Source organism: Diabrotica virgifera, chromosome 4 (assembly GCF_917563875.1).
Source record: "Diabrotica virgifera virgifera chromosome 4, PGI_DIABVI_V3a".
NCBI lineage: Eukaryota > Metazoa > Arthropoda > Insecta > Coleoptera > Chrysomelidae > Diabrotica > Diabrotica virgifera.
In genome coordinates, this window is record NC_065446.1 from 57,870,392 (window position 1) to 57,892,870 (window position 22,479).

Sequence of the window (22,479 nt, forward strand, 5' to 3'; positions counted from 1 at the left end):
AATTTAATTCAAAATTAATTTTTCTTGGACACCCTGTATAAATAATTATGTCAACGTTAATATTACTGAATAGAGAATTGAATAACCTTTCAAATGAGCTAGCACACCACCCCTATTCCCTATTTAAAAATAAGAGGTGGGGGAAGTGGAAGGGAGGGGGTTGACAAATGACAGATATACGTACCGTTAAAATATGTCCCCCTTAGATCAAAAATCGACCTGTTTCGGCATTTCCTTAAAATCTAATAACTATTGTCAAATATCGAGGTGGACTCTTTTCTTTGGCCCACACTGTATATGAATATAATATATCTACATGTCTAATATATCTAATATATATGTATATATTATACGAGTATTCATATTAAAATATTTCTGGTTTCCAAAGTTTAGTATTTATTTCATTTCCTATTACCATAATAAGTAAAGCAGTTTTCATATTACTACGTTTTTAAACGTTTTTTTCGCTCTCCTGTAAAATTAGCAAAATGGAGCTTATCATGTTTTTCCCCTGGACCTTTCACTTGGTATTTTATCTAGTCACGCAAGTCTGAAATAAATACATCTTCTCGGTGCCAAACAGTTTAGAGGTAATTCAGTAAATATCCAGAGGCTTTGGAACGAATGACCACCTACAAGTAATAAAATTCTTAATCGAGAAAGTTACAGAATACAACAAGCCATTGATATTAATATTTGTAGACTTTGAGAAAGCGTTTGACTCAGTCCAGCATAGCTCCACTTTAAGAACTCTTACAGAGTGCTGTATTGATCACAGGTATGGTATGTTTAAGGCCATCCGCACACACAGCTAGTAAAAACAAACCAGTTGGTAACTTTAGTTACTAATCAGTTACTTAGTAGTCACTGTCCATGTATTTTAATGAGTGTCCGCACACAGCGCTACTAGTTAGCAGCCGGTCTATAATGCAGGAGTGATCAGTCGACAGCGGACTGGACGTGCAGGTCGCTTGGGGACTAGTTTCCAGCCTTTTGTGATATTTTATTAAAGTTTAACACGCGAAATTGGCGGAAGAGTCGTTTAATATCAAACTAGTGCAAGAAGTGGAAAACATCCGTGCCTATATAAACTTAATTAACTAGTTTTGATAGGAAATTAGCCACAATTTTGCTAAAAAATGATTTTATTAACGTTTCGACGTCCAAATCGGATGCCGTTGTCAAAATATAAAAAATATTAATGAATTAAACAAAAATGTTGTTGCTTAGTGAAAAATTCTTCTAATAATTTATTTAATCTGACTCATTTACATAGGCAATTCAGACATATATAATTATACATTTTAAAGTAGAAGACTTTAAAATGATATTGCCAATATTTATGAGTTGCGTTCCTGGGACGACTTTACTAAAAGATAGTTTATTCGATTACATGAATTCGAAATCAATCCCTACTCAAGAATATCCGTCACAAAAAATCACAATATGTGATCTGTCTTTAAAAATACAACTACATGCAACGGTGACATAAATAATAACAACAATATCATTTTAAAGTCTTCTACTTTAAAATGTATATGTCTGAATTGCCGATATAAATGAGTCAGATTAAAAAAATTATTAGAAGAATTATTTACTAAGCAACAACATGTTTGTTTAATTCATTAATATTTTTTGTATTTTGACAACGACATCCGATTTGGAAGTCGAAACGTTAATATAATCATTTTTTAGTAAAATTGTGGCTTATGTTCCATCAAAAACTAGTTAATTACAAAATTTTCACAAGAAAATAGCTTCAGAACAACATAATATATAAACTTAAACTCCGCCTAACAAAGCTACTCAGTACAAAGTACAGTCAAGAAGTGACTCGTTTTATTAATTTTCATTAGCGTAGTGTGCGAGCCATAGTTGATAACCAGTTGATAATTCTAGTTACCAACTAGTTTAGTTTCTTTTTAGTAGCTGTATGTGCGAAAGGCCTAACAGTAAATGGTTTGAGTTCAATTAGTTACCACTATAAATATCCTGGATTAACCGATAATAGTATAAAAGGCCCGGTTTCAGGTAAAATTTATTTCAGGCTTTATTATGGGAGTACCGTCTAGTCAGTGTTAATTGCAAAAGACCAACTTTGTCTACCTCGGTGGCTTACCGCTCCGGGTGGGTCTCTACAATGGGCCAGGTCAGATAAATTTAATAATATTTACGACCGCACTAATTGAATTCAACCATTTACTGTTGAACAAACCATACACAACTCTTCTTCGGAATATATAATAGCGCAACAGCTGTAGTGAGAATAAATGGCAACACAAATACATTTAGCTTGGAGAGAGTATTATGCAAGGAGGCTCTATATGTACTAAACTATTCACCGCTTTGTTACAGAGTGTTATGAGAGACAATAATTGGGAAAATATTGGAGTCAACATAAATGGGTAGTTTCTGAACAACTTGAGATTTGCAGACGACATAGTCCTTATTGCAGACCGCTGCACCTACATTGAATCCGTATTTCTCCGATCCGATCCGATCCGACGTCGGCTGACGTCGGATTAAAAAATAAACCCATGGTATTAAATGGCTGCGCCTACATTGGATCCGTATTTCTCTGATCCAATCCGATCCGATATCGACCGACGTCAAACTGCTTCTCTGCTATATAGCTTCTCCCATCAATCGCCCGATATCGGATCGGAGAAATACGGATCCAATGTAGGTGCAGCCTAGATCATGCCTGCCAGCTTCTTCAAGACCTTCAGAGCTCTAGTACACGAGTTGGAGATAGTATTCACTTAATTGAAATTGTAGAAATGAAATTGTATTTGCCCTGAAAAACAAGTTTGGAGCCAATTTTTATGATATATGGTTTCAGTTTCATAAAAATGCGTTAAGTTGTTGTTAAAATTCTACACGACTTATTTCATTGTAAGAATTCTAGTCCGTTTTAGCGCAATGTATATGAGTAACCTCAACTTGTATCATCTTGAAGGCTATAAAGATTGAATGAGATGACGCATCTGCTTGTTCCCTTTATTACATTATTTAATTAATTCCTGCTCTCACCGTCTCATTTTAAACTCGGTGTATTACGATCGAAACGAATACTTCCTCACATATTACATGTGTGTCTGTAATAATCTGTCTTGCTATCTCTCTCTACTATTATAGACTTCTGCATTTTCAGTTCCGTTATACATATATTATGTATATATACAAAAATATTTGTTAGATTTTATAGCAGAAAACTCGAACTAATGATAAAATATCTACAAGAGTTTCGATTTACTACCAAGGATATTCATAAGAGTTATTAGTTATCGCCAATCTGAATTAGAACCAGATAGAAACAGTAGGTACGTCTTCAAAATTTCAACGAAACTTGGCTGGAAAATGGCACTTGGCTGGTACCACGTACTTAAATCGTTCATTTAGTAACACAGTACTACTGACGCCACTTGCGTCATCGGTACCTTTGATAAAACCTTCGTGACGCTACTCATGCGTCATGGGCACCAAACATGTTAATTAAAAAAGGTGTAAGGCAAGGTTGTATACTATCTCCAATGTTGTTTAACTTATACGTAGAAAAAGCCTTCGCAGAAGCAATGGCAGACTCTAATAAGGGTAATAAAGTAAACGACATATTTATTAACAACATTAGGTATGTCGATGGCACAGCGATAGTGGCAGATTACATCGAATAAGATATTAATAGATTAATAGAATAAGAATTAGAAAATAAATCAAATGAAGTATTAATAAGAGTAAATGATTGGATGAATAAAGTAAAATTAACAATATCAGATTCAAAAACAACATATAGTTTAATAAATGGAAATTTAGAAAGAGATCCAATTATAAAAATTAGAGGGAAAACAATAAAAAGAAAAAAGGAAACAAGATATTTAGGTACTATAATAGACGAACAAAAATTATTTACAAAACACATGAGTTGTGTCTGTGAAAAGGCAACAAAGATCATGCATAGCATTGCTAGTCTAGCACAGAAGGAATATAGAATTTCGTTCCGACAGATGAGAATATACCTAAGTACAATACTTGCATCAATTGTAGGGTACGGTTCAAGTGTATGGGCACATAGATTAATAAATAAAAAAAAGGCAGAAAAATTAAATAGAGCTCAAAGGGGATTTCTTGTAAGGATGACGGGAGCATTTGGAACAACTGCAACACAGGCACTCACAGTTTTAACTGGAGTAATGCCAATGCATTTAGAAACACAAAAAGAGCATGTAATTATTGGCTAAAAAAAGAAAAATATGAAAAAATAATACAAATAATAGGATTAGATAAATGTAAGAAATAAAAGAGAATTAAAAGAAATAATAAATAGAAAAAGACAAAATGAATGGGAAAATTCAACAAAATCTAGACGTTTATACAATTTTATACCAATATTAGAAAACATTCCAAATTATTTTAATCCAAAACAAGGTTTAGTACACATTTTAACAGGACATGGACCGTGCCCAACATATTTGGAAAGATTTAACTTAAAAGATGATGCATATTGTGAATGTGGAGAACTAGGTACACCAGAACATATAGTGTTACATTGTGAAAATACTATAGAAAATGAAGAACATAGAGAAATGAGAAGAAGATTAGAAAGAATTGAAATAAGAGATATATTACAAAATGAAGAATATTTTGGAATATTAAACAATCTAACAGAAATAATATCTAAAAAACAACAAGAAATTTATAATAATAGAAGAAGACAACAAATAATCCAACCCTGATGAAGTTGAGTAAGATAAAGTTAAAATAAATAAAATAAAATATAAATTCAAAAATAGATATTCACAATTATAATAATAATAATTCAATATAAAATAAATAAATAAAAATAATAATTCAATAAATAATTCATTAAATTAAAAAAAAAACTACCAACTCTCTTCTGAAAATAGAGGGACTGTCTTTATAACTTAGAAGGGAGTTGATAGTACCAAAAAATATTTTAACAGATATATATTGTTTCTTTAAATTTGTTAAATGTAATTAATAGATTATGGCAAATTATTAATTGTAAAAATAGATTTAGTAGTTTAGTAAAAAATGTAAATACAGTGGAACCCCGTTAACTCGGATTAATCGGGACCGCGGCCGATCCGGGTTATCGAAAATCCGGGTTAGCCGGATAAAATGGTAAAAATTAATAAAATATGGTATGCTTACAGATAAACTCCGTTATAATTGGCACACAGACACTGGTAAACCACGTTCGCGCTTCGCACAAAAAAAACCACACATACAAAGTGTCGCGTCGTCGAGAGTCTCATTTTTAGCTTTATTAGCTTTGCACCGATTGTCCAAACTGTCTTTTGATATCATTTTGAAACAAAAGCAACATTTTTACGTTTTATTGCAAACACAAAATCTGAATAGATTTACGAACGATTACAGAACGGAAGCGAACAATGCGACTTTACTACACACAATACCGTCTAAATCGCAACGAAGTTATGTTATTTAATAACAGTGAAGACTAAGACCATTGTTTGAAAAAGAATTTTAATAGTCTTTTAATCTTTTCTAAACAATGCTAAGACAGTTTCAAATAAATAAAGGATACTTACATGTGCCTGTTGTTTTCGATAACATGACAATGAACGTTGTGTGCCATGAGTCATTTTTACTATGGTATATTATGTAGTTCAAATTACACAAACACGTATTATCTCTCAAATATTATATTACATACATTTTTATTGTTGAAATATTTGTCTGATAATGAACTATGTATTTTGATGGGAAATAAGCCACAATTAAATTGAAAAATAATTTTATTAACATTTCGACGCCCAGATCGGCTGTCGTTGTCAAAATACAAAATATGTACTGAAAATCAAAATGTTTATCTGATGAAAATCGGTCCGGGTTAGCCGGACTTCCGGGTTATCGGGGGCCGACTTATCGGGGTTCCACTGTATATAAAAAAATATCTGTAATCCCATCAGCAAAAAACGACCTGGATTAGTCACTAGAGGCCAGGTCATATGTATGAACAATAAATAAATAAATAAATAAATAAATAAATAAAAATAAATAATCGAATAAGATATTCAATGCCTTTTAAATGATCTAACTATAGCAAGTAAAACTGATTTGAAAATAAATCTAAGAAAACAAAAACAATGATTATTATAGGTAGAAATAATTACAATAATTATTATAATAATTATTATTAATTTTGTTATTAACAAAATAAGAACATATTTCGAGTAATCGCGACTAATCGCATTCGATTCAGCGACCAAAAATAAACCAGAGAAGACCTTAACACTCAGAGCCGTGTGGTACATCTTTTCAATATGATGCAAGTCATCGAAATGCCGCCCCTTAAATATTATTGAAACTTAACTTTTATTTTTATTAAAAAAACTAAACAAAATGAACGAAAACTTTTATTTTAAAAACAAAACATAATTTAAATTAAATGAAATATATTATATTAACAGTAAATTAAGTGGATAGGCGCAAAATTTGCTTGCAATGTTTTTTAAATGCATTCATTTTTTTTCGAATCGTGAGAAAACTAATTAGTATTTTGGAAAAATTTAGTACAAAATTTAATAATAAAAGATTACATTATTACCGAGGGCCGAAAGTCCCTGAAAATATCTATTTATTTGAATAAGTTACAGGGTGAAAAAAAAAATAGAAAATTGAGTGTAATTTTTAATTTCACATATCTTATTCAAAAGAAACATTTTGTTTATTCTAAGGGACTTTCGGCCCTCGGTAATAATGTAATCTTTCAATCTGCCTTTAAATTTTTCAAAAATATTTATTAGTTTTTCAGGATTATACAAAAAGTGTAGTTCTAAAAGTTGTAAAAAAAGTGAATGCATTTAAAAAGCATTGCAAGCAAATTTTGCGCCTATGCTCTTAAGTAACATTTACAAAAATTATAATTTTACCCTTCTGACTTTAATTTTGGCTAACTCGTCAATCAGATTGGTGTAGTCTAGTAAGGATAGATAGGTGTAGCAGCTAGTGAGAACTCTATTGAAATCGCTAAATTTTTTAGTTTTGTTTGTTTTACGGAGCTTCGTAAATAGTTTTTAATTTTGAAAAATTTCTTTCCCCACTAGCTACCCATACAGGGAGTGTTAATAAAATTCTTAGTTTACAACTACATTTGGGTATAAATAAATTAGGTCATTTTGTCACAAATAGTTCAAAACCTCTAAAGCAGAGGTTCTCAACCTTTTTGAGTCATGTACCACAAAACACTTTTTATTTTTTATTTGGTACCACCCAACTTAGGTAATCTAATTAACTATAATAGTGGTGCTGATTTTGGCTGTGTTTTTGCGTTTTGCGTACCACCGCAAATAATATGTACCACAGATTGAGAACCGCTCCTCTAAAGGTTTCATGGAGTATGGTATCATTTGAAATATATTCACGCAATTCTTTTAGAAGATCATTATATCATCAGATTTTTTTCTTTTTCTATTGAAAATATTGAATGAGTAAGATTCATACAATGTTTTTCTAGTGTTTCATCGTCTATGTCCCCCAATTTAAAAATATCATATAAAAATTTTATTACGAGTTTCTAGAAACGAAAATCGATCAATCAAAGCATTAACGGCAATGTCTAAAATATAGATGAACAAAATTTTAAATTTAGCTTCATCTGTTAAGAGCTCGTCCACACATTTTTCGTAGTCAAATAAACGCTTTTTCTCCTGGCTCGAATTTCATTTTTAGCTGGAAATTCGGAAGTTATATCAAAATTTTCTGCAATTTCATTAAATCTTCATTTTTTCTATAGTTTCTGACAACAGTTTTACACAATCTGACATTTTTTTTATTTTACTGATTATGCCGCCCCCTTGTGATGCCGCCTGATGCGACTGCCTCGCCGCATCATAGCACGGCACGGCCCTGTTAACACTATCAATTTATTTACAGGGCTTTTAATAATTCCTGAAAAACACCTAATTTTATCATAATTTGTTAATAACAATTAAACGCACCACATTTGGGCTTCCAGACCACTTCCATTGGATTCAGCGACCCAAAAAACCTACAATACCACCATCAAATCGCGGCGAGCTAAAAGTGCCCACGGGACCCCCTATGTTGCGACTGACTAGACTAATTACCATGAAGTTATGAATTCTTATGTGTTTGAGAAATACTATTAGCAAATTATACATATTTTAAAAGATTCTGTATTTGTTTTGGACAGTAACCATTTAAGAAGTTCTGACAAATTTCCTCTAACTCCTTGGAAAAAACATAAATAATTCAGTCCAAGAAAAAAACTGAAGACAATATCAAGAAAGAAGAGGTGTTGGGAATTACCAGAGAACGGCAGTTCTCGCCAGTGGCGCACACACACACCCCCCTACACGCGACACTATATATACACGAAATTTTCGATTTTCTCAATCTGACTGAATTGAAAATTGGGTTAACTCCCATCTTAAACTTCAGGAAAAGACTCACCTATTCATATGTCAACCATTCATTTTTGTCCAAGGGCGTGGATTTTACGGCCCTTCCTATTTAGAGTCTGTTTTTCGTTCTCGTCCCCAAAACTCCCAAAAACTTCGAAAATTTAAGTCCGACCTTTGCGGCTTCTAATAGTACTGATCATTACCTTTCCAACGCATGTCTAATTTTGAAAATCGGTTATACCATTTAAAAGTTACCGAGCTTAGAAATATGACTCAATTTCTATTTAAAAAAGGGAAAATGTTTGTGGATATGTATGTATATGTGTGTGGAAAAGTTAAACCGATCTGAATTTTTTTTTCTGTGTTTGAAGAGGGGGTCAAGGTCGATTCAGAACCGGTGTAGTTTTTAAATTTTGACCAACCATAAGCCAGCTATAGGACTTAGTAGGTACAAAATGGCATATTTTTTGGGGGTATATGTACGGTGACCATATCTTTTTAAAGAAAAAAAAGTACAAAAAACAAAAATGTATTAAAAACGCAAAATGTATCTTGTTATTGGACAAATATAACTTTTTGGCATTAAAAATAAATCAACTATGTAGCTATACATAAAAAATTATATCAATTAAACTAAACATAACACATTATATTAACTTTGAAAAAGTTGTAAGCCTGTAATTATGAGTTTTTAGATGAGGGACCTGGAATAGCCTCATCTTTTTCCGGCTTTTTGCATCATTCATATTTTTCTGAACTTAACATTAATTTAAGAAAGTCCGGCTTCGACTAAAGTAAATGAAACATTTCATACAAGTCTCATCAAAATTTGCGTACACCAGCATCGCTGCCTTGAGAGTGGATATGGACATTTGAGACTTTTCCGACGTCCAATAATTATTACAGAAAATAAACGCTCGATAGCCGGATCAGTACCCGGAAGACAAAACATAAATTCGCATAATATTTGTAAGTTTTTCAGTTTCAATTGATCTACACATTTAAAAACTTCAAGTTATCGATCCTGACTATTTTTTTCTTCTCTGTTCCACTCAGCAGTTTTTTCACTTGTAGCCACGTCTTTCAAAATTCCCAGTTCGTCAAAGAGTTGATCTTCATTTAACATGGTTGCCTTGATATACAATTTAAAAGTTTCGAGTGAATAACAAACATCGTTCCATGTTATTTCACTTCTTAGATCTATCCTTTTGAATAGTTTAAATTCATGAAAATTTGTACTCCAGTTGTCTAGGTAGGTTACACATTTTGTGTAAAAATATTTCACTTGTGCAATTAGTGCAAATAGTGAAGTTTTGTGCACGACCACCGCACCATAAGCCTGATGTCTCATACACTTAAAATGTTTTTAAAGATCATTCATAAACGCATTTACCAAACACTTGATATGGATATTGAAGAAACCCACTTTGGATTCCGTAGAGGCGTAGGTACCCGTGAAGCTCTGTTTGCATTCAACATACTAATCCAGAGATGCTTGGATGTGAACCAGGATATGTACGTCTGTTTCATAGATTACAACAAGGCTTTCGATAAAGTCCGCCGCAAACAGCTATTGGACGTCCTCAAAGCAAAACAATTACAATACAATGACCTTTGAATTATAACAAATCTATATTATAAACAGCAGGCATTTATACGCATTAACGAACACACATCAGAAGAGTTCGAAATTAAAAGAGGAGTGCGATAGGGGCGTGTATTGTCACTACTACTATTCAGTGCATACTATGAAGAAATTATGAAAAAAGCTCTTCAGGGAGGAACAGCAGGAATAAAGGTAAATGGAACGCCAATTAACAACATTAGATAGGTATGCAGACGATACTATCATAATAGCGGACAACCTCCAAGACCTCCAAAACACAAGATAGTTGAGTATGGAGAAGAATATGAATTATCAGTAAACATCAAGAAAACTAAACACTTTATGAGGTTATCAAAAACCCAAAATAATGATAAAAGCCTGACAATTAAAGGTAAAACTTTAGAACAATAATTAATCACACAAACGATTACTCCAAAGAAATCAAAGTTCGAATAGAGAGGACAAGAACAAACTTCAATAAAATGAGAAAGGTAGTTTGTGTAAGAGAACTGAAATAATTAAGACTTGAGAGTTAGGCTGGCAAGGTGTTATGTTTTCTCGACTCTGCTTTACATGATAGAGGCATGGTCAATTAACACGTCGACTACTAAAAAGTTGGAAGCATTTGAACTGTGGGTGAAGGTACCTGAAGATAGCATGAACCGAGCCTGTCACAAACAACGAAGTCATGAGAAGAGTCAACAAAAGAATGGAAATATTGGAAACCATCAAGACACAAAAGCTGCAATACCTGAAACAGTATACAAAGAAATTTGTTTAAAAGTACATAGTAAAATATAAAAATATTCATTTTTTAGAAAAAATAAGTACATTTGCGTGTCCTTAGAAAGGTTTTAAAGTACATTAGGACAATATTTAAAAATAAGTACTGTCCTACTTAAATAAGTACATATGGTCACCGTAGGTATATGTCTTCGGTTCAAGAAGAGACAGGAGAACCGCAAATACACCAAATCAATATTGTTAAGTTATGCTTTCAAATGGTGTTTAAGCCGTCAGGATCAGACATACACACTGCTCAGTATAGCCGAAAAACTGAAAAAATAAACTTTGAAAATTTTGGTTTTTCGACAATTACTCAAAATTTCAACCTACGAATTGCGCCAATAACTGAGCGAGAAGGACTCTAGACGAATCTAACGGTGTATACCTCATATCCGGGAAAATTCAAATTTTTTAAGTTATAGGCTTCATAAATATGATCAAATCTATTTCCTATGGGAAAAACGATTTTTCAAGCTCAATAATTCCTGTAATAGCTTTAGTTATCATACTTGACCTTAGATGCATCAGATACTACTTGTCAGTACGTTTCAAACTCATGTTTAGTGATCAAAATCGGTTAAGCCGTTTAGAAGTTATTAAGCTACAAAAATATAATCTAATTAACTATTATTTCCGAAGTGGTTTATGTAGTTGTAGTGGTTACGACGCTAAATTTGATCTGGCAACGGGCAATCTGAGTATATTTACCGGCCATCCCAATATTTTTTTCAATCTATTTGGAATTGGAAAAAGAATGTGTGTGTACTTTGTACGAGCGTAAGAAATTATACTTCTATTATAATATAATTTCAACGAAATAAATATACCTATTTAACAGTTACAATACAAAAAATTAACAATAATTACCAAAAATGAACCAAAACTTAACAATGCCAAATATTAAAAAAAAAAAGAAAAAAATATAAATTGTCCGGGATTTGAACCCGCAATCTCGCGATTTTTTGATCTCTGGTCCAATGCTCTACTAAGAAGGCCATCAAGCCGCATGCTACTTACCTTTCAGATATACATAATTATACATCACGGTGACAAGTGAAATATAAAAATAGATGTTTTATTATTTTACGCCCAAGGAAGACAAATCCAAACACACAAAATTATAATAAAAAACCTTTTAAACCACCTTTTTCAAATTGTGCAAGTTGTATTATTAATATTAATGTTAATAAATGAAATATAAATATTTTGACGTTTCACAATTTGACAATTCACTTTTAACTGCAGTGCCTTCAAAATTTTAAAGCACTAGTGCCTTAAAGTAGCATTTTTAACGCTCCTACGGAGTCCTAAAAATTGCATTTTTAACACGTTTGTAGAAAAATATATTTAAAAACACTAATATATTCTTTCCACACCTTTTCTGGACTGATACATACATAAATTAAAACATTTTGAAGTATAACTTCAAAAATATAATATGAAAACTATTTAAAAATACAGTATATCTATTAACTAACCTTTGTTGTTTCTCTTCCCACAAATTTTAAAACGCAACAACCATACATAACCAAACCGTCAACCGTCCAAACCACAGCTGCGCTACAGCTGCCATATTGGATAATTTTTGGCATGTCATTTGAACATCCAATCAGAACAAAGTTATAATGCGCATGCGCCGGGATCGTAGGTTTTAACATATAAAAATTCACCCTCATATCGCGCGTAAAGAAGTATAACTTCAAAAAATCTAGTGTACATTCGATGGACACTAGATCATTTGGGAGATAATGCGACAAAGGCGACCATTTATAAAGCTTAACGTGTAATCGAGAAACATTGGATTCAACTTCATACATTTAATTTATAAATAACTTTGAAAAACTCCTGATACAAGAATAAAAAACCGCTAAACGCCGTAAAAATGAGTGGCGCATACAATATTCCAGCTACAATAGATCTGATATGAATATTACGTGGCGCGAAAATCTATTTTCATTTTGATGCAAAACAAAATTCTAGTTTTATTTTAAAAGATTTTTTCATAATATTTGCTAAATTTGAAGTAAACACGCCACAAAAGAGTTTCAAAATTCAAACTGTATCAAAGTTACTCTTTTGTGGCGCGTTTTACTTCAAATTGAGCAAATATTATGAAAAAATCTTTTAAAATAAAACTAGAATTTTGTTTTGCATCAAAATGAAAATACATTTTCGCGCCACGTAATATTCATATCAGATCTTTTGTAGCTGGAATATTGTATGCGCCACTCATTTTTACGGCGTTTAGCGGTTTTTTATTCTTTAGGGAATATACACAAACATCGGTTTGTAAAACACGTAGTTCATGAAATAATAAAAAACGGAATATTGCGTACTATCACTCCAAACTAAACCCTACCGAACTTGTATGAATAATGAAAGCTTCTGTAGGAAGTGAAAATACCACACATAAAATGGTAGACGTTCAGAAATATTTTGAACAAAGACTTAAAGAAATCAATTCATAAAAGTTACAAGAACGAATTAAGGGATGGCAATAAATGCCTAGAATACCTAGGATGTTGGATAAACGAGACACTAAATCCGGATGAAGAAATTAAAACTCGTATAGAAATTGCAAGAGGAGCATTTATGAAACTTAGATCTATTCTGAGCAACTCTCAGCTGAACTTACAACTAAGAATCAAGTTCCTAAAATGTTATGTGTATCCTGTATTACTATATGGATGTGAAACCTGGATCATGAAGGTTAACATGAACAAATTAGAAGCCTTTGAGATGTGGTCGTATCGTAGAATGCTCAGAATATCTTGGGTTCAACGCATTTCAAACAGAAAGTCTTAAACAGAGTAGGTCAAGGCGAAGGTGACTTAATGAAGATGATAAAAAAGAGAAAACTTGAATATCTGGGGCATATAATGAGAGGTAGCAGATACAGGATGCTGCAGTTAATACTCAATGGAAAGATCGACGGAAAAAGAGGAATTGGTCGAAAGAAATATTCATGGCTCCGAAACCTTCGTCAATGGACTGGCTTATCAGCAGATCAATTGTTACATGCCGCACAAGATCGAGAACGATATCGGCAAATTGTTATGGAAGCTACCCACGCCTAAAAATTTGGGCACGCTACTTAAAGAAGAAGAAGAATAAATGCAGGAATTAGACAGTTTGATAGAAAAATTCGCACAACCAGCTACAAGTCAAGTCTTCGCATCTTCTTCTTTAAGTGCCATCTCCGCGACGGAGGTCGACAATCATCATAGCTATTCGGACTTTAGAGACGGCTGCTCTGAAAAGTTCATTTGATGTACATCCGTACCATTCTCTCAGGTTGCGCAACCACGATATTCTGCGTCTTGACAAATATAGGAACGTAATATGCTATGGAATATCTTTGGAGAGTAAAGAATGAAGAATGAAGAAGTACCTATACCGACCCTTCTCGTATTCTTATCAATAAAATACTGCGATGAAAATACTGTTCTGATAGGATAATAATGAATGAATGTCACAAGTCAATTCAAACTATACATTGTATCTATCTTTAAATAAGAAAATAGACATAACTCTTAAGCCGATGCCGCACTGCAGGATGCTAGATGGTGGCTTGGAGGGTGGATTTTAAAGGTGGATGGTGGAGGGTCGCTGCATCCTGGACGCAGTGAAAGAGTGAAATGAAGTCAGAAGTCAGTATCCAACTGAGTGCTGAGGAATCGTTTGTTTCATTTGTTACGTTACATTTGGTTTGTTTTTTAGCGTATCGTCATATTAGAGGTAAAACTCACTCACTAAACTTTTCAGAAAGTGGAGAAAAATCGACTTTGCTCGAAGGCAAAAATTGTTTTTTAAATTCACCTGACTTGAATATTGGATTTTTTTAATGCAACTGCAAAGAATAAATAAAACAGATATTTTAAGCCATGTTTCGTCACATAGTAGGTCTGCTGGGTCCCAAATTGCCCTTCTTTTATACACAGCACTTATTACGCTTTCATCCATAGCGAGGCTACCCGGATGGATTATCAAACACGACACACGACTGATATGGGTGGATAGACGCCTGGCGGACCACCGGGTGGGTAGATGGTAGTGGGAGGCCACTGCGGCTACCGTCGTTGTATTATTCGTGGTATAAGTAGCTGGATGGTCGCCAGGCGGGTATCTACCATCCACCATCCTAGCAAACTTCCTGCACTGCGGCATCGGCCTTATAGAATGCTCAATTAGTACCACCAGGAGCTTAAGCTGATTGTATGGCAGTCTCTACAACAAATTAAATAAGCAAACAGCATAGCGGTTTTTATGCAGATAAATCAAGCGTAGATAACCTGTTGTAAGTGTAAGTGTTGCAAAAATTAGTGTATAATCCAGAAAGCCACTGCGCATAGGAAAAATATTCCGATTCGGATTTTTTGCACAATCTTACTAAAAAAGGACCCCTTTTAACAAATTTGCATGTTGCCAGGACCAAAAGTGGGTCAAAAATTTTTTAAACGTTTTTTTTTATTTCTTTTTCCTAATTTTTTTTGCGTGGAACAAACTTTTATTAGATTTTTTGGATCATTCCAAACAGAAAAGGTCTTTAGTGACTTTTCTCTAAAGTTAATAGTTTTTGACATATAAGCGATTAAAAATTGAAAAATTGCGAAATCGGCCATTTTTAACCCTCAAAATCTATATGAAAAACTGAACATTTGAACGCTGCAAAGGTAGGTAGATATTCCTTAAACATCGATTGATAAAATCCCGAAGAGTTTTTTGCAATACAATATTCAAAACTCCTTTGTTTTTTAATTGCTAATCAAGCGTGCGCGACACTATTTTCCACCGTTGCATGTGTATACATACAGTATGGTGTATGGTGCAAATGAAAGGTATAAATTCGTTATTTCATAAACCGGCGACTTTAAGGAAAAATCCCGAAACAGGTCGATTTTTATTTTTAAGTTATAATATTGTAGCATATATGGTATACTAGTGACGTCATCCATCTGGGCGTGATGACGTAATCGATGATTTTTTTAAATAAGAATAGGGGTCGTGTGCTAGCTCATTTGAAAGCTTCTTTAATTCTCTATTCAGTAGTATAAACATTTACATAATTATTTATACAGGGTGTCCAAAAAAATTTTATTAAATTAAATTATTTGACAAAAAAAGAAGAATGTATGTAATTTATTTAATTCAAAATACAATTTACTGCTTTCACAAATCAGAAAACAAAGTTTATTTCACAAATAAACATTGCTTTTCGCTTAAATTAAATGTTCAAACTTCCAAGAGGCAGGTGGCTGGCGGGAGCTGGCTTGAACATTGAATTTAATCGAAAAGCAATGATTATTTATGAAATAAACATTTTTTAGTTTTCGGGTAACAGTAAAATGTATTTTGAATTAAATAAATTACATACATTCTTCTTTTTTTTTTAAATAATTTAATTAAAATTTTTTTTGGACACCCTGTATAAATAATTATGTAAATGTTTATAATATAATAGAGAATTGAAGAACCTTTCAAACGAGCTAGCACACGACCCATATTCCCATTTAAAAAAATTATCGATTACATCATCATGCCCAGATGGATGACGTCACTAGTATAGCATATATGCCACAATATTATAACTTAAAAATAAAAATCGACCTCTTTCGGGATTTTTTCTTAAAGTCGCCGGTTTACGAAATAACGAATTTATTCCTTTCATTTGCACCATACTGTATACACATGCAACGGTGGAAAATATTGTCGCGCACGCTTGAATAGCAATTAAAAAACAAAGGAGTTTTGAATATTGTATTGCAAAAAACTCTTCGGGATTTCATCAATCGATGTTTAAAGAATATCTACCTACCTTGGCAACATTCAAATTTTCAGTTTTTCACATAGTTTTTGAGGGTTAAAAATGGCCGATTTCGCAATTTTTCAATTTTTAATCGCTTATATGTCAAAAACTATCAACTTTAGAGAAAAGCCACTAAAGACCTTTTCTGTTTGGAATGATCCAAAAAATCTAATAAAAGTTTGTTCCATGCAAAAAAAAATAATTTTAGGAAAAAACAAAAAAAAACGTTTAAACAATTTTTGACCCACTTTTGGTCCTGGCAACATGCAAATTTGTTAAAAGGGGTCCTTTTTGAGTAAGATTGTGCAAAAAATCCGAATTGGAATATTTTCCTAGCGGATGCGCAGTGGCTTTCTGGACTAGTATAAATATTATCTATTAAAAAAAGGTTTACATGATTTGTTTTAAATAGAAATATTTAGACACACATACACTCTAAACAATCGAAGAACTTAGTCATTGCACTAAAAACTGGATGAGAGCGACGAAAGATAGAGGGGGTTGGAAACAGGAGGAATAGGCCTATATTCAGCAGTGGACTTTTGAGGCTGGATGATGAAGGCAGTCATAGAAACTTTGACCAACCAAGGCGTTGACAAACCGTATACAAAGACTAGCGAATAGCAAATACCTATATTATATAGAAAAGCAAAAACCTAGAGTAAAAATTTATGAAAACATTCCAAAATTTCCCACTATTAAATTTCTTTCGATCTTAAATTCTAATTTAAAATCATATTGTAAATAACTTTTTAATATATACCCATCATATCCAATATAAATATTAGACCAGGGCGGATCTGTTTTGAAGTGGATGTGAGGGGTGGCATTCGGATTTTTGAGGATAAAATTAGGTGACAACTTCATTAATTATAATTGACTTATGCTCCTTCTCAAATATGCCCGGAACATTAATAAAAAAATTTAGATATTTAAAAATTTCGAAAAATATCGATTTTTTTCTATTTTCGTTGCTTATAACTTTAAAACGATTCATTTTGGAACAAAGTCGTAGTGAAAGAAAATAAAGATAATTAAATTTTGTATAATATACGGCTGGTTTAAAATGTCTTAAATTATTACCTTTTCTGCAAAACAGCAATAAATAGAAAATAAGGGGGCAAAAAGACTGTTATTATTCAATGTTTTTCAACCACTTTGGTTGCACTTAGAACCTTTATAATTCGCCTAGAAAATTCTTACAACATACTTAAACCGTCCACCAAATTTCATTAAAATCGACCTAATAGATTTTGCATAATAATTTTGCAATCTAATTTTTTTTAAAGTTTGCTAATTTTTTACATATAAAGAGGTTATCTACCTATCTAGTACACTTTACAGAATTAAAATCGGATTATTTAAGCGGCCTCAACACTGTTTTAAAGTTATAAACAATGTTTTGGCTTATAAACAAATACAGTGAGGACGTTTGAGTTGGAATAAATTCATTTTCTGAAAGAATGGGCGACTCTGGAGATAAATCCCGAAACAGATCGATTTTTATTTTTAAATTATAATTTTTTGGCATAAATATCATACTAGTGACGTTATCCATCTGGGTGTCATGCCGTAATCTAAATATTGGAATTAATTTAATTCACCTTGTAGGATCGGTACTCACCGGAGGGACCGCAGACGTTCGGAAACAATTAGCGTCTCTTTGCAAAGACAATGACGTCGACTTTGCAAAGTAACAAGACACTTACTCAACACACACACTACACATTACTCCCCTGACTTAGTAATAAGTTATACAATTACGTGGCTAAAGGTTCTAGTTCTAAACCAAAGCCAGAATCAGAGAAAAAAAATTTAATTCAAATTTTTTTAATTCAAACCCTGTATAAATAATTATGTTAATGTTTATATTAGTGAATACAAAATTCAATAGCCTTTCGATTGAGCTATCACACGGCACCTATTCTCGTTAAAAAAAATCGTCGATTACGTCATCACGCCCAGATGGATGACCTCACTAGTATGATATATATACCAAAAAATTAGAATTTATAAATAAAAATCGACCTGTTTCGGGATTTATCTCCAGAGACACCTATTCTCGAGAAAATGAATTAATGCCAACTCAAACGTCCTCACTGTATTTGTTTATAAGCCAAAAAATTGTTTATACATTTAAAACAGTGCTGAAGCCGCTTAAATAATCCGATTTTAATTCTGTAAAGTGTATTAGATAGGTAGAGAACCTCTTTATATGTAAAAAAAAATAGCAAACTTCTAAATGGTCTACTTTTTCTTCAGAAAGTTTTTAAAAAATTTGAACTTTTTTAAAAAAATTTAGATTGCAAAATTATTCTGCAAAATCTATCAGGTCGATTTTAATGAAATTTGGTGAACGATTTAAGTATGTTGTAAGAATTTTGTAAGCGAATTACGAAAGTTCTAAGTGCAACGAAAGTGGTTGAAAAACATTGAATAAAAACAGGCCTTATTTTGTATTTATTGCTATTTTGCAGAAAGGGTAATAATTTAAGACATTTTTAACCAATTATTTATCATACAAAATTCAATTATCTTTATTTTATTTCCCTATGACTTTGTTCCAAAATGAATCGTTTTAAAGTTATAAGCAAAAAAAGTAGAAAAAATTCGATGTTTTTCGAAATTTTTAAATATTTTAATTTTTTTTATTAATGTTCCGGACATATTTGAGAAGTAGCATAAGTCATAAACAGTGATCATGGGTGATTTCAACGCAAAAATTGGCGAAGGAAAATGCTACCCTAATGTAGGATCATATGGGCTTGGCGAACGAAACGACAGAGGAGATCGCCTAATAGAATTTTGCCAGGAGCATAATGTTATAGCCGCAAATACATTTTTTAAATTACCTAAGCGACGCCTGTATACATGGAAATCACCAGCTGACAAAGAGCACAAAATTGTCAGAAATCAAATTGACTACATCCTAATAAAGCACAGATATCGAAACTCAATTCAGGCAGTAAAGGCATATCCAGGAGCAGACGTATACTCTGATCACAGTCTTCTTATTGCTAGGTTTCAACTTCAACTAAAAAAGACGCAAAAAAGCCGCAACAACAATAAACTTAACATACAGAAACTAAAGTCAGAAGAAACAAAAGAAAATCTGAAACACGAAATCAACACAAATCTAGACAGAAACCCAGGAAATTATTGCAACGTAGAACAGCAGTGGCAATTCTTCAAAACCTCTATATTAGAACCAAGTAAGAAAGTACTTACTACAACCAAATGTAAGAAAGAAGAATGGATGACGGAGGAAATTCTAGAGTTGATGAATGAAAGAAGAAAAAACAAAACCATTAATAAGACCCGCTATAAACAGCTTCAAAACCAAATAAGAAGAAAAATTAGGGAGGCTAAAGAAACCTACTTCTCTGAAAAAATGTAAAGAAATAGAAGAACTGCAAAACACATATGACAACTTCAACCTACATAAAAAAGTCAAAGAACTAGCCGGAATAGGAAATAGAAGAACCTCAAATATATTGCTAGACAAAAAATGGAAATATTATAATGGAGACAAAACGAAAACTACGACGATGGAAAGAGTATATCGAGGAACTATTTCATGACCAGAGAGAAGCTAGTACATCCGTAGATAGCCAAACGGGAGATGTAGGCCCAGAGATAACCAAATCAGAGGTTAGTCAGGCAATAAACTCTATGAAAACCAATAAATCTGCTGGTCCAGATGAATTGCCTAGCGAGCTGATAAAGTTGGTCAACGAGAAAAACCTGGACATAATAGTAGAACTGTTCAACGCTATCTATACTACAGGAATCATCCCCAGAGAAATGTTGACATCAGCCTTTGTGTGTTTGCCAAAGAAGGTGAATGCAAAAGAATGCAGTGACTACCGAACCATAAGCTTAATGTCACATACCTTGAAAATCCTATTGAAAATTATCCACGCCAGAATACACTCTAAACTGGAGCTGGATATTAGTGACACTCAATATGGGTTCCGCAATGGTATGGGTACCAGAGAGGCATTATTCTCCTTCAACGTGCTGACACAGAGATGTTTGGATGTTAACCATCCTCTTTACGTCTGTTTTATAGACTACAATAAGGCGTTTGATAAAGTAAAACATGATCGACTCATGGAAATCTTAAAAAATAAAAACCTAGATGAAAGAGATTTAAGACTAATAACACACCTCTATTACAATCAGCGAGCAATAGTAAGAATTGAAAAAGAAACATCTGAAGAAATGGAAATAAAGAGAGGAGTCAGGCAAGGCTGCATACTATCACCTCTATTATTTAACGCTTATTCTGAAGAGGTAATGCGAGAAACTCTGGAAGATGAAACAGTCGGCATAAGAGTAAATGGAGTCTTAGTTAACAACATCAGATATGCAGATGATACAGTAATAATAGCCGATAGTTTACAAGACCTGCAAAGACTCATGAGTAAAATAGTAAAGTGTAGTAGGGAGTACGGACTCTCTCTCAATATCAAAAAGACGAAGTTTATGAAAATTAGTAAAAACAACCATAATACTAACGAAATCTTGATAGTAGAGGGCCAGCAGATCGAAAGAGTAAAAAAGTACACTTACCTAGGAACACTTATAACAGAAAATAATGACTACACTGCAGAAATAAAAGTCAGAATCGAAAAAGCACGTTCTAATTTTATAAAAATGAAAAAGGTCCTATGTAGCAAAGATTTAACATTAGCTCTTAAAGTACGCCTAACAAAATGTTACGTCTACAGTGTTCTATACTATGGAGTGGAATCATGGACGTTAAATGTAGAGACAATGATACGACTTAACGCCTTTGAAATGTGGACCTATAGAAAAATTATGAGGGTTTCCTGGGTAGATAGAGTTACAAACAATGAAGTACTGAGAAGAATAGGTAAAGAAAAGGAAGTTGAACTTACAATTAAAGAAAAGAAGCTACAGTATCTCGGACATGTGATGCGGGGCGAGAAGTATGGCATCCTACGACTCATAATGCAGGGAAAGATAGATGGCAGAAGAAGCATCGGAAGAAGACGAATTTCATGGTTAAAGAACCTGAGAGAGTGGTTTGGATGCAGCTCGAAACAACTATTTAGAGCTACTGCCTCAAAAATTAAAATAGCTATGATGATTGCCAACCTCCGTAGCGGAGATGGCACCTGAAGAAGAAGATAAGTCAATTATTATTGTTGAAGTTGTCACCTAACTTTATCTGCAAAAATCCGAATGCCATCTCGCACATCCAAAAATAGACGTTTTTTCACAGATCAGCCCTGGTCTATATGTATATTTTAGTTAATTCATAGCAATAATCAGTTGACTTATATTCAGTTTTGTACTTACCCCAACTAATACTCGTTCTTCCAAACACCTTCTTCGTTTTGGGATCGTATATCGCCTTTTTAAATCTTTCTTTTTTCGTCAATTTTATTTCGTCTAACTTAAGAAAATACTGCGTTTGAACATTGAGTAGCTCCTCCTGTTTACTCAAGCTCCTAGACATCTGGCTAACCTGTGAAATTTTCTTTTCCCTCATTTTTCCTAATTTTCAACGGTTTTCTTGACTTAGAAACTATTCACTGGCAAGTTTTTTCCCTAAGAAACGCAATAACGACTATTAAGATCATGTCAAATTGTAAAAGGACCGTCGTAAAGTGGTCTCTGCAATGGACAGTAGGAGGGCCCGGATATTAGCGATTTTGTACGTGAATAAATACATCCTTATCAGCGGTCCTCTAAAGTTATGATAAGTGAAATTTATGGGAGATGTATGTGAGATAACAACTCGGTTTTGATTTTATAAAGATATACTATTTAGTTTTACTTGAAAAGTGCTGATACTTAAAAATTAACTACTTAAAAAATACAAATCCCATTCCCATTAA

The 22,479-nt window shown here is 32.9% G+C and overlaps 1 protein-coding gene across 1 annotated transcript in view; it reads right to left on the bottom strand.

The window, feature by feature from the left end:
- Window positions 1-22,256, bottom strand: part of LOC126883029 (sodium/potassium-transporting ATPase subunit beta-2-like) — a 118,509-nt gene extending 96,253 nt beyond the window's left edge. Inside the window, exon 1 of the mRNA XM_050648215.1 lies at window positions 21,938-22,256. Within this exon, the coding sequence (XP_050504172.1) occupies window positions 21,938-22,130 (193 nt within the window). The 5' untranslated portion in view covers window positions 22,131-22,256. The remainder of the gene's footprint in view (window positions 1-21,937) is intronic.
- Window positions 22,257-22,479: the final 223 nt, after the last annotated feature.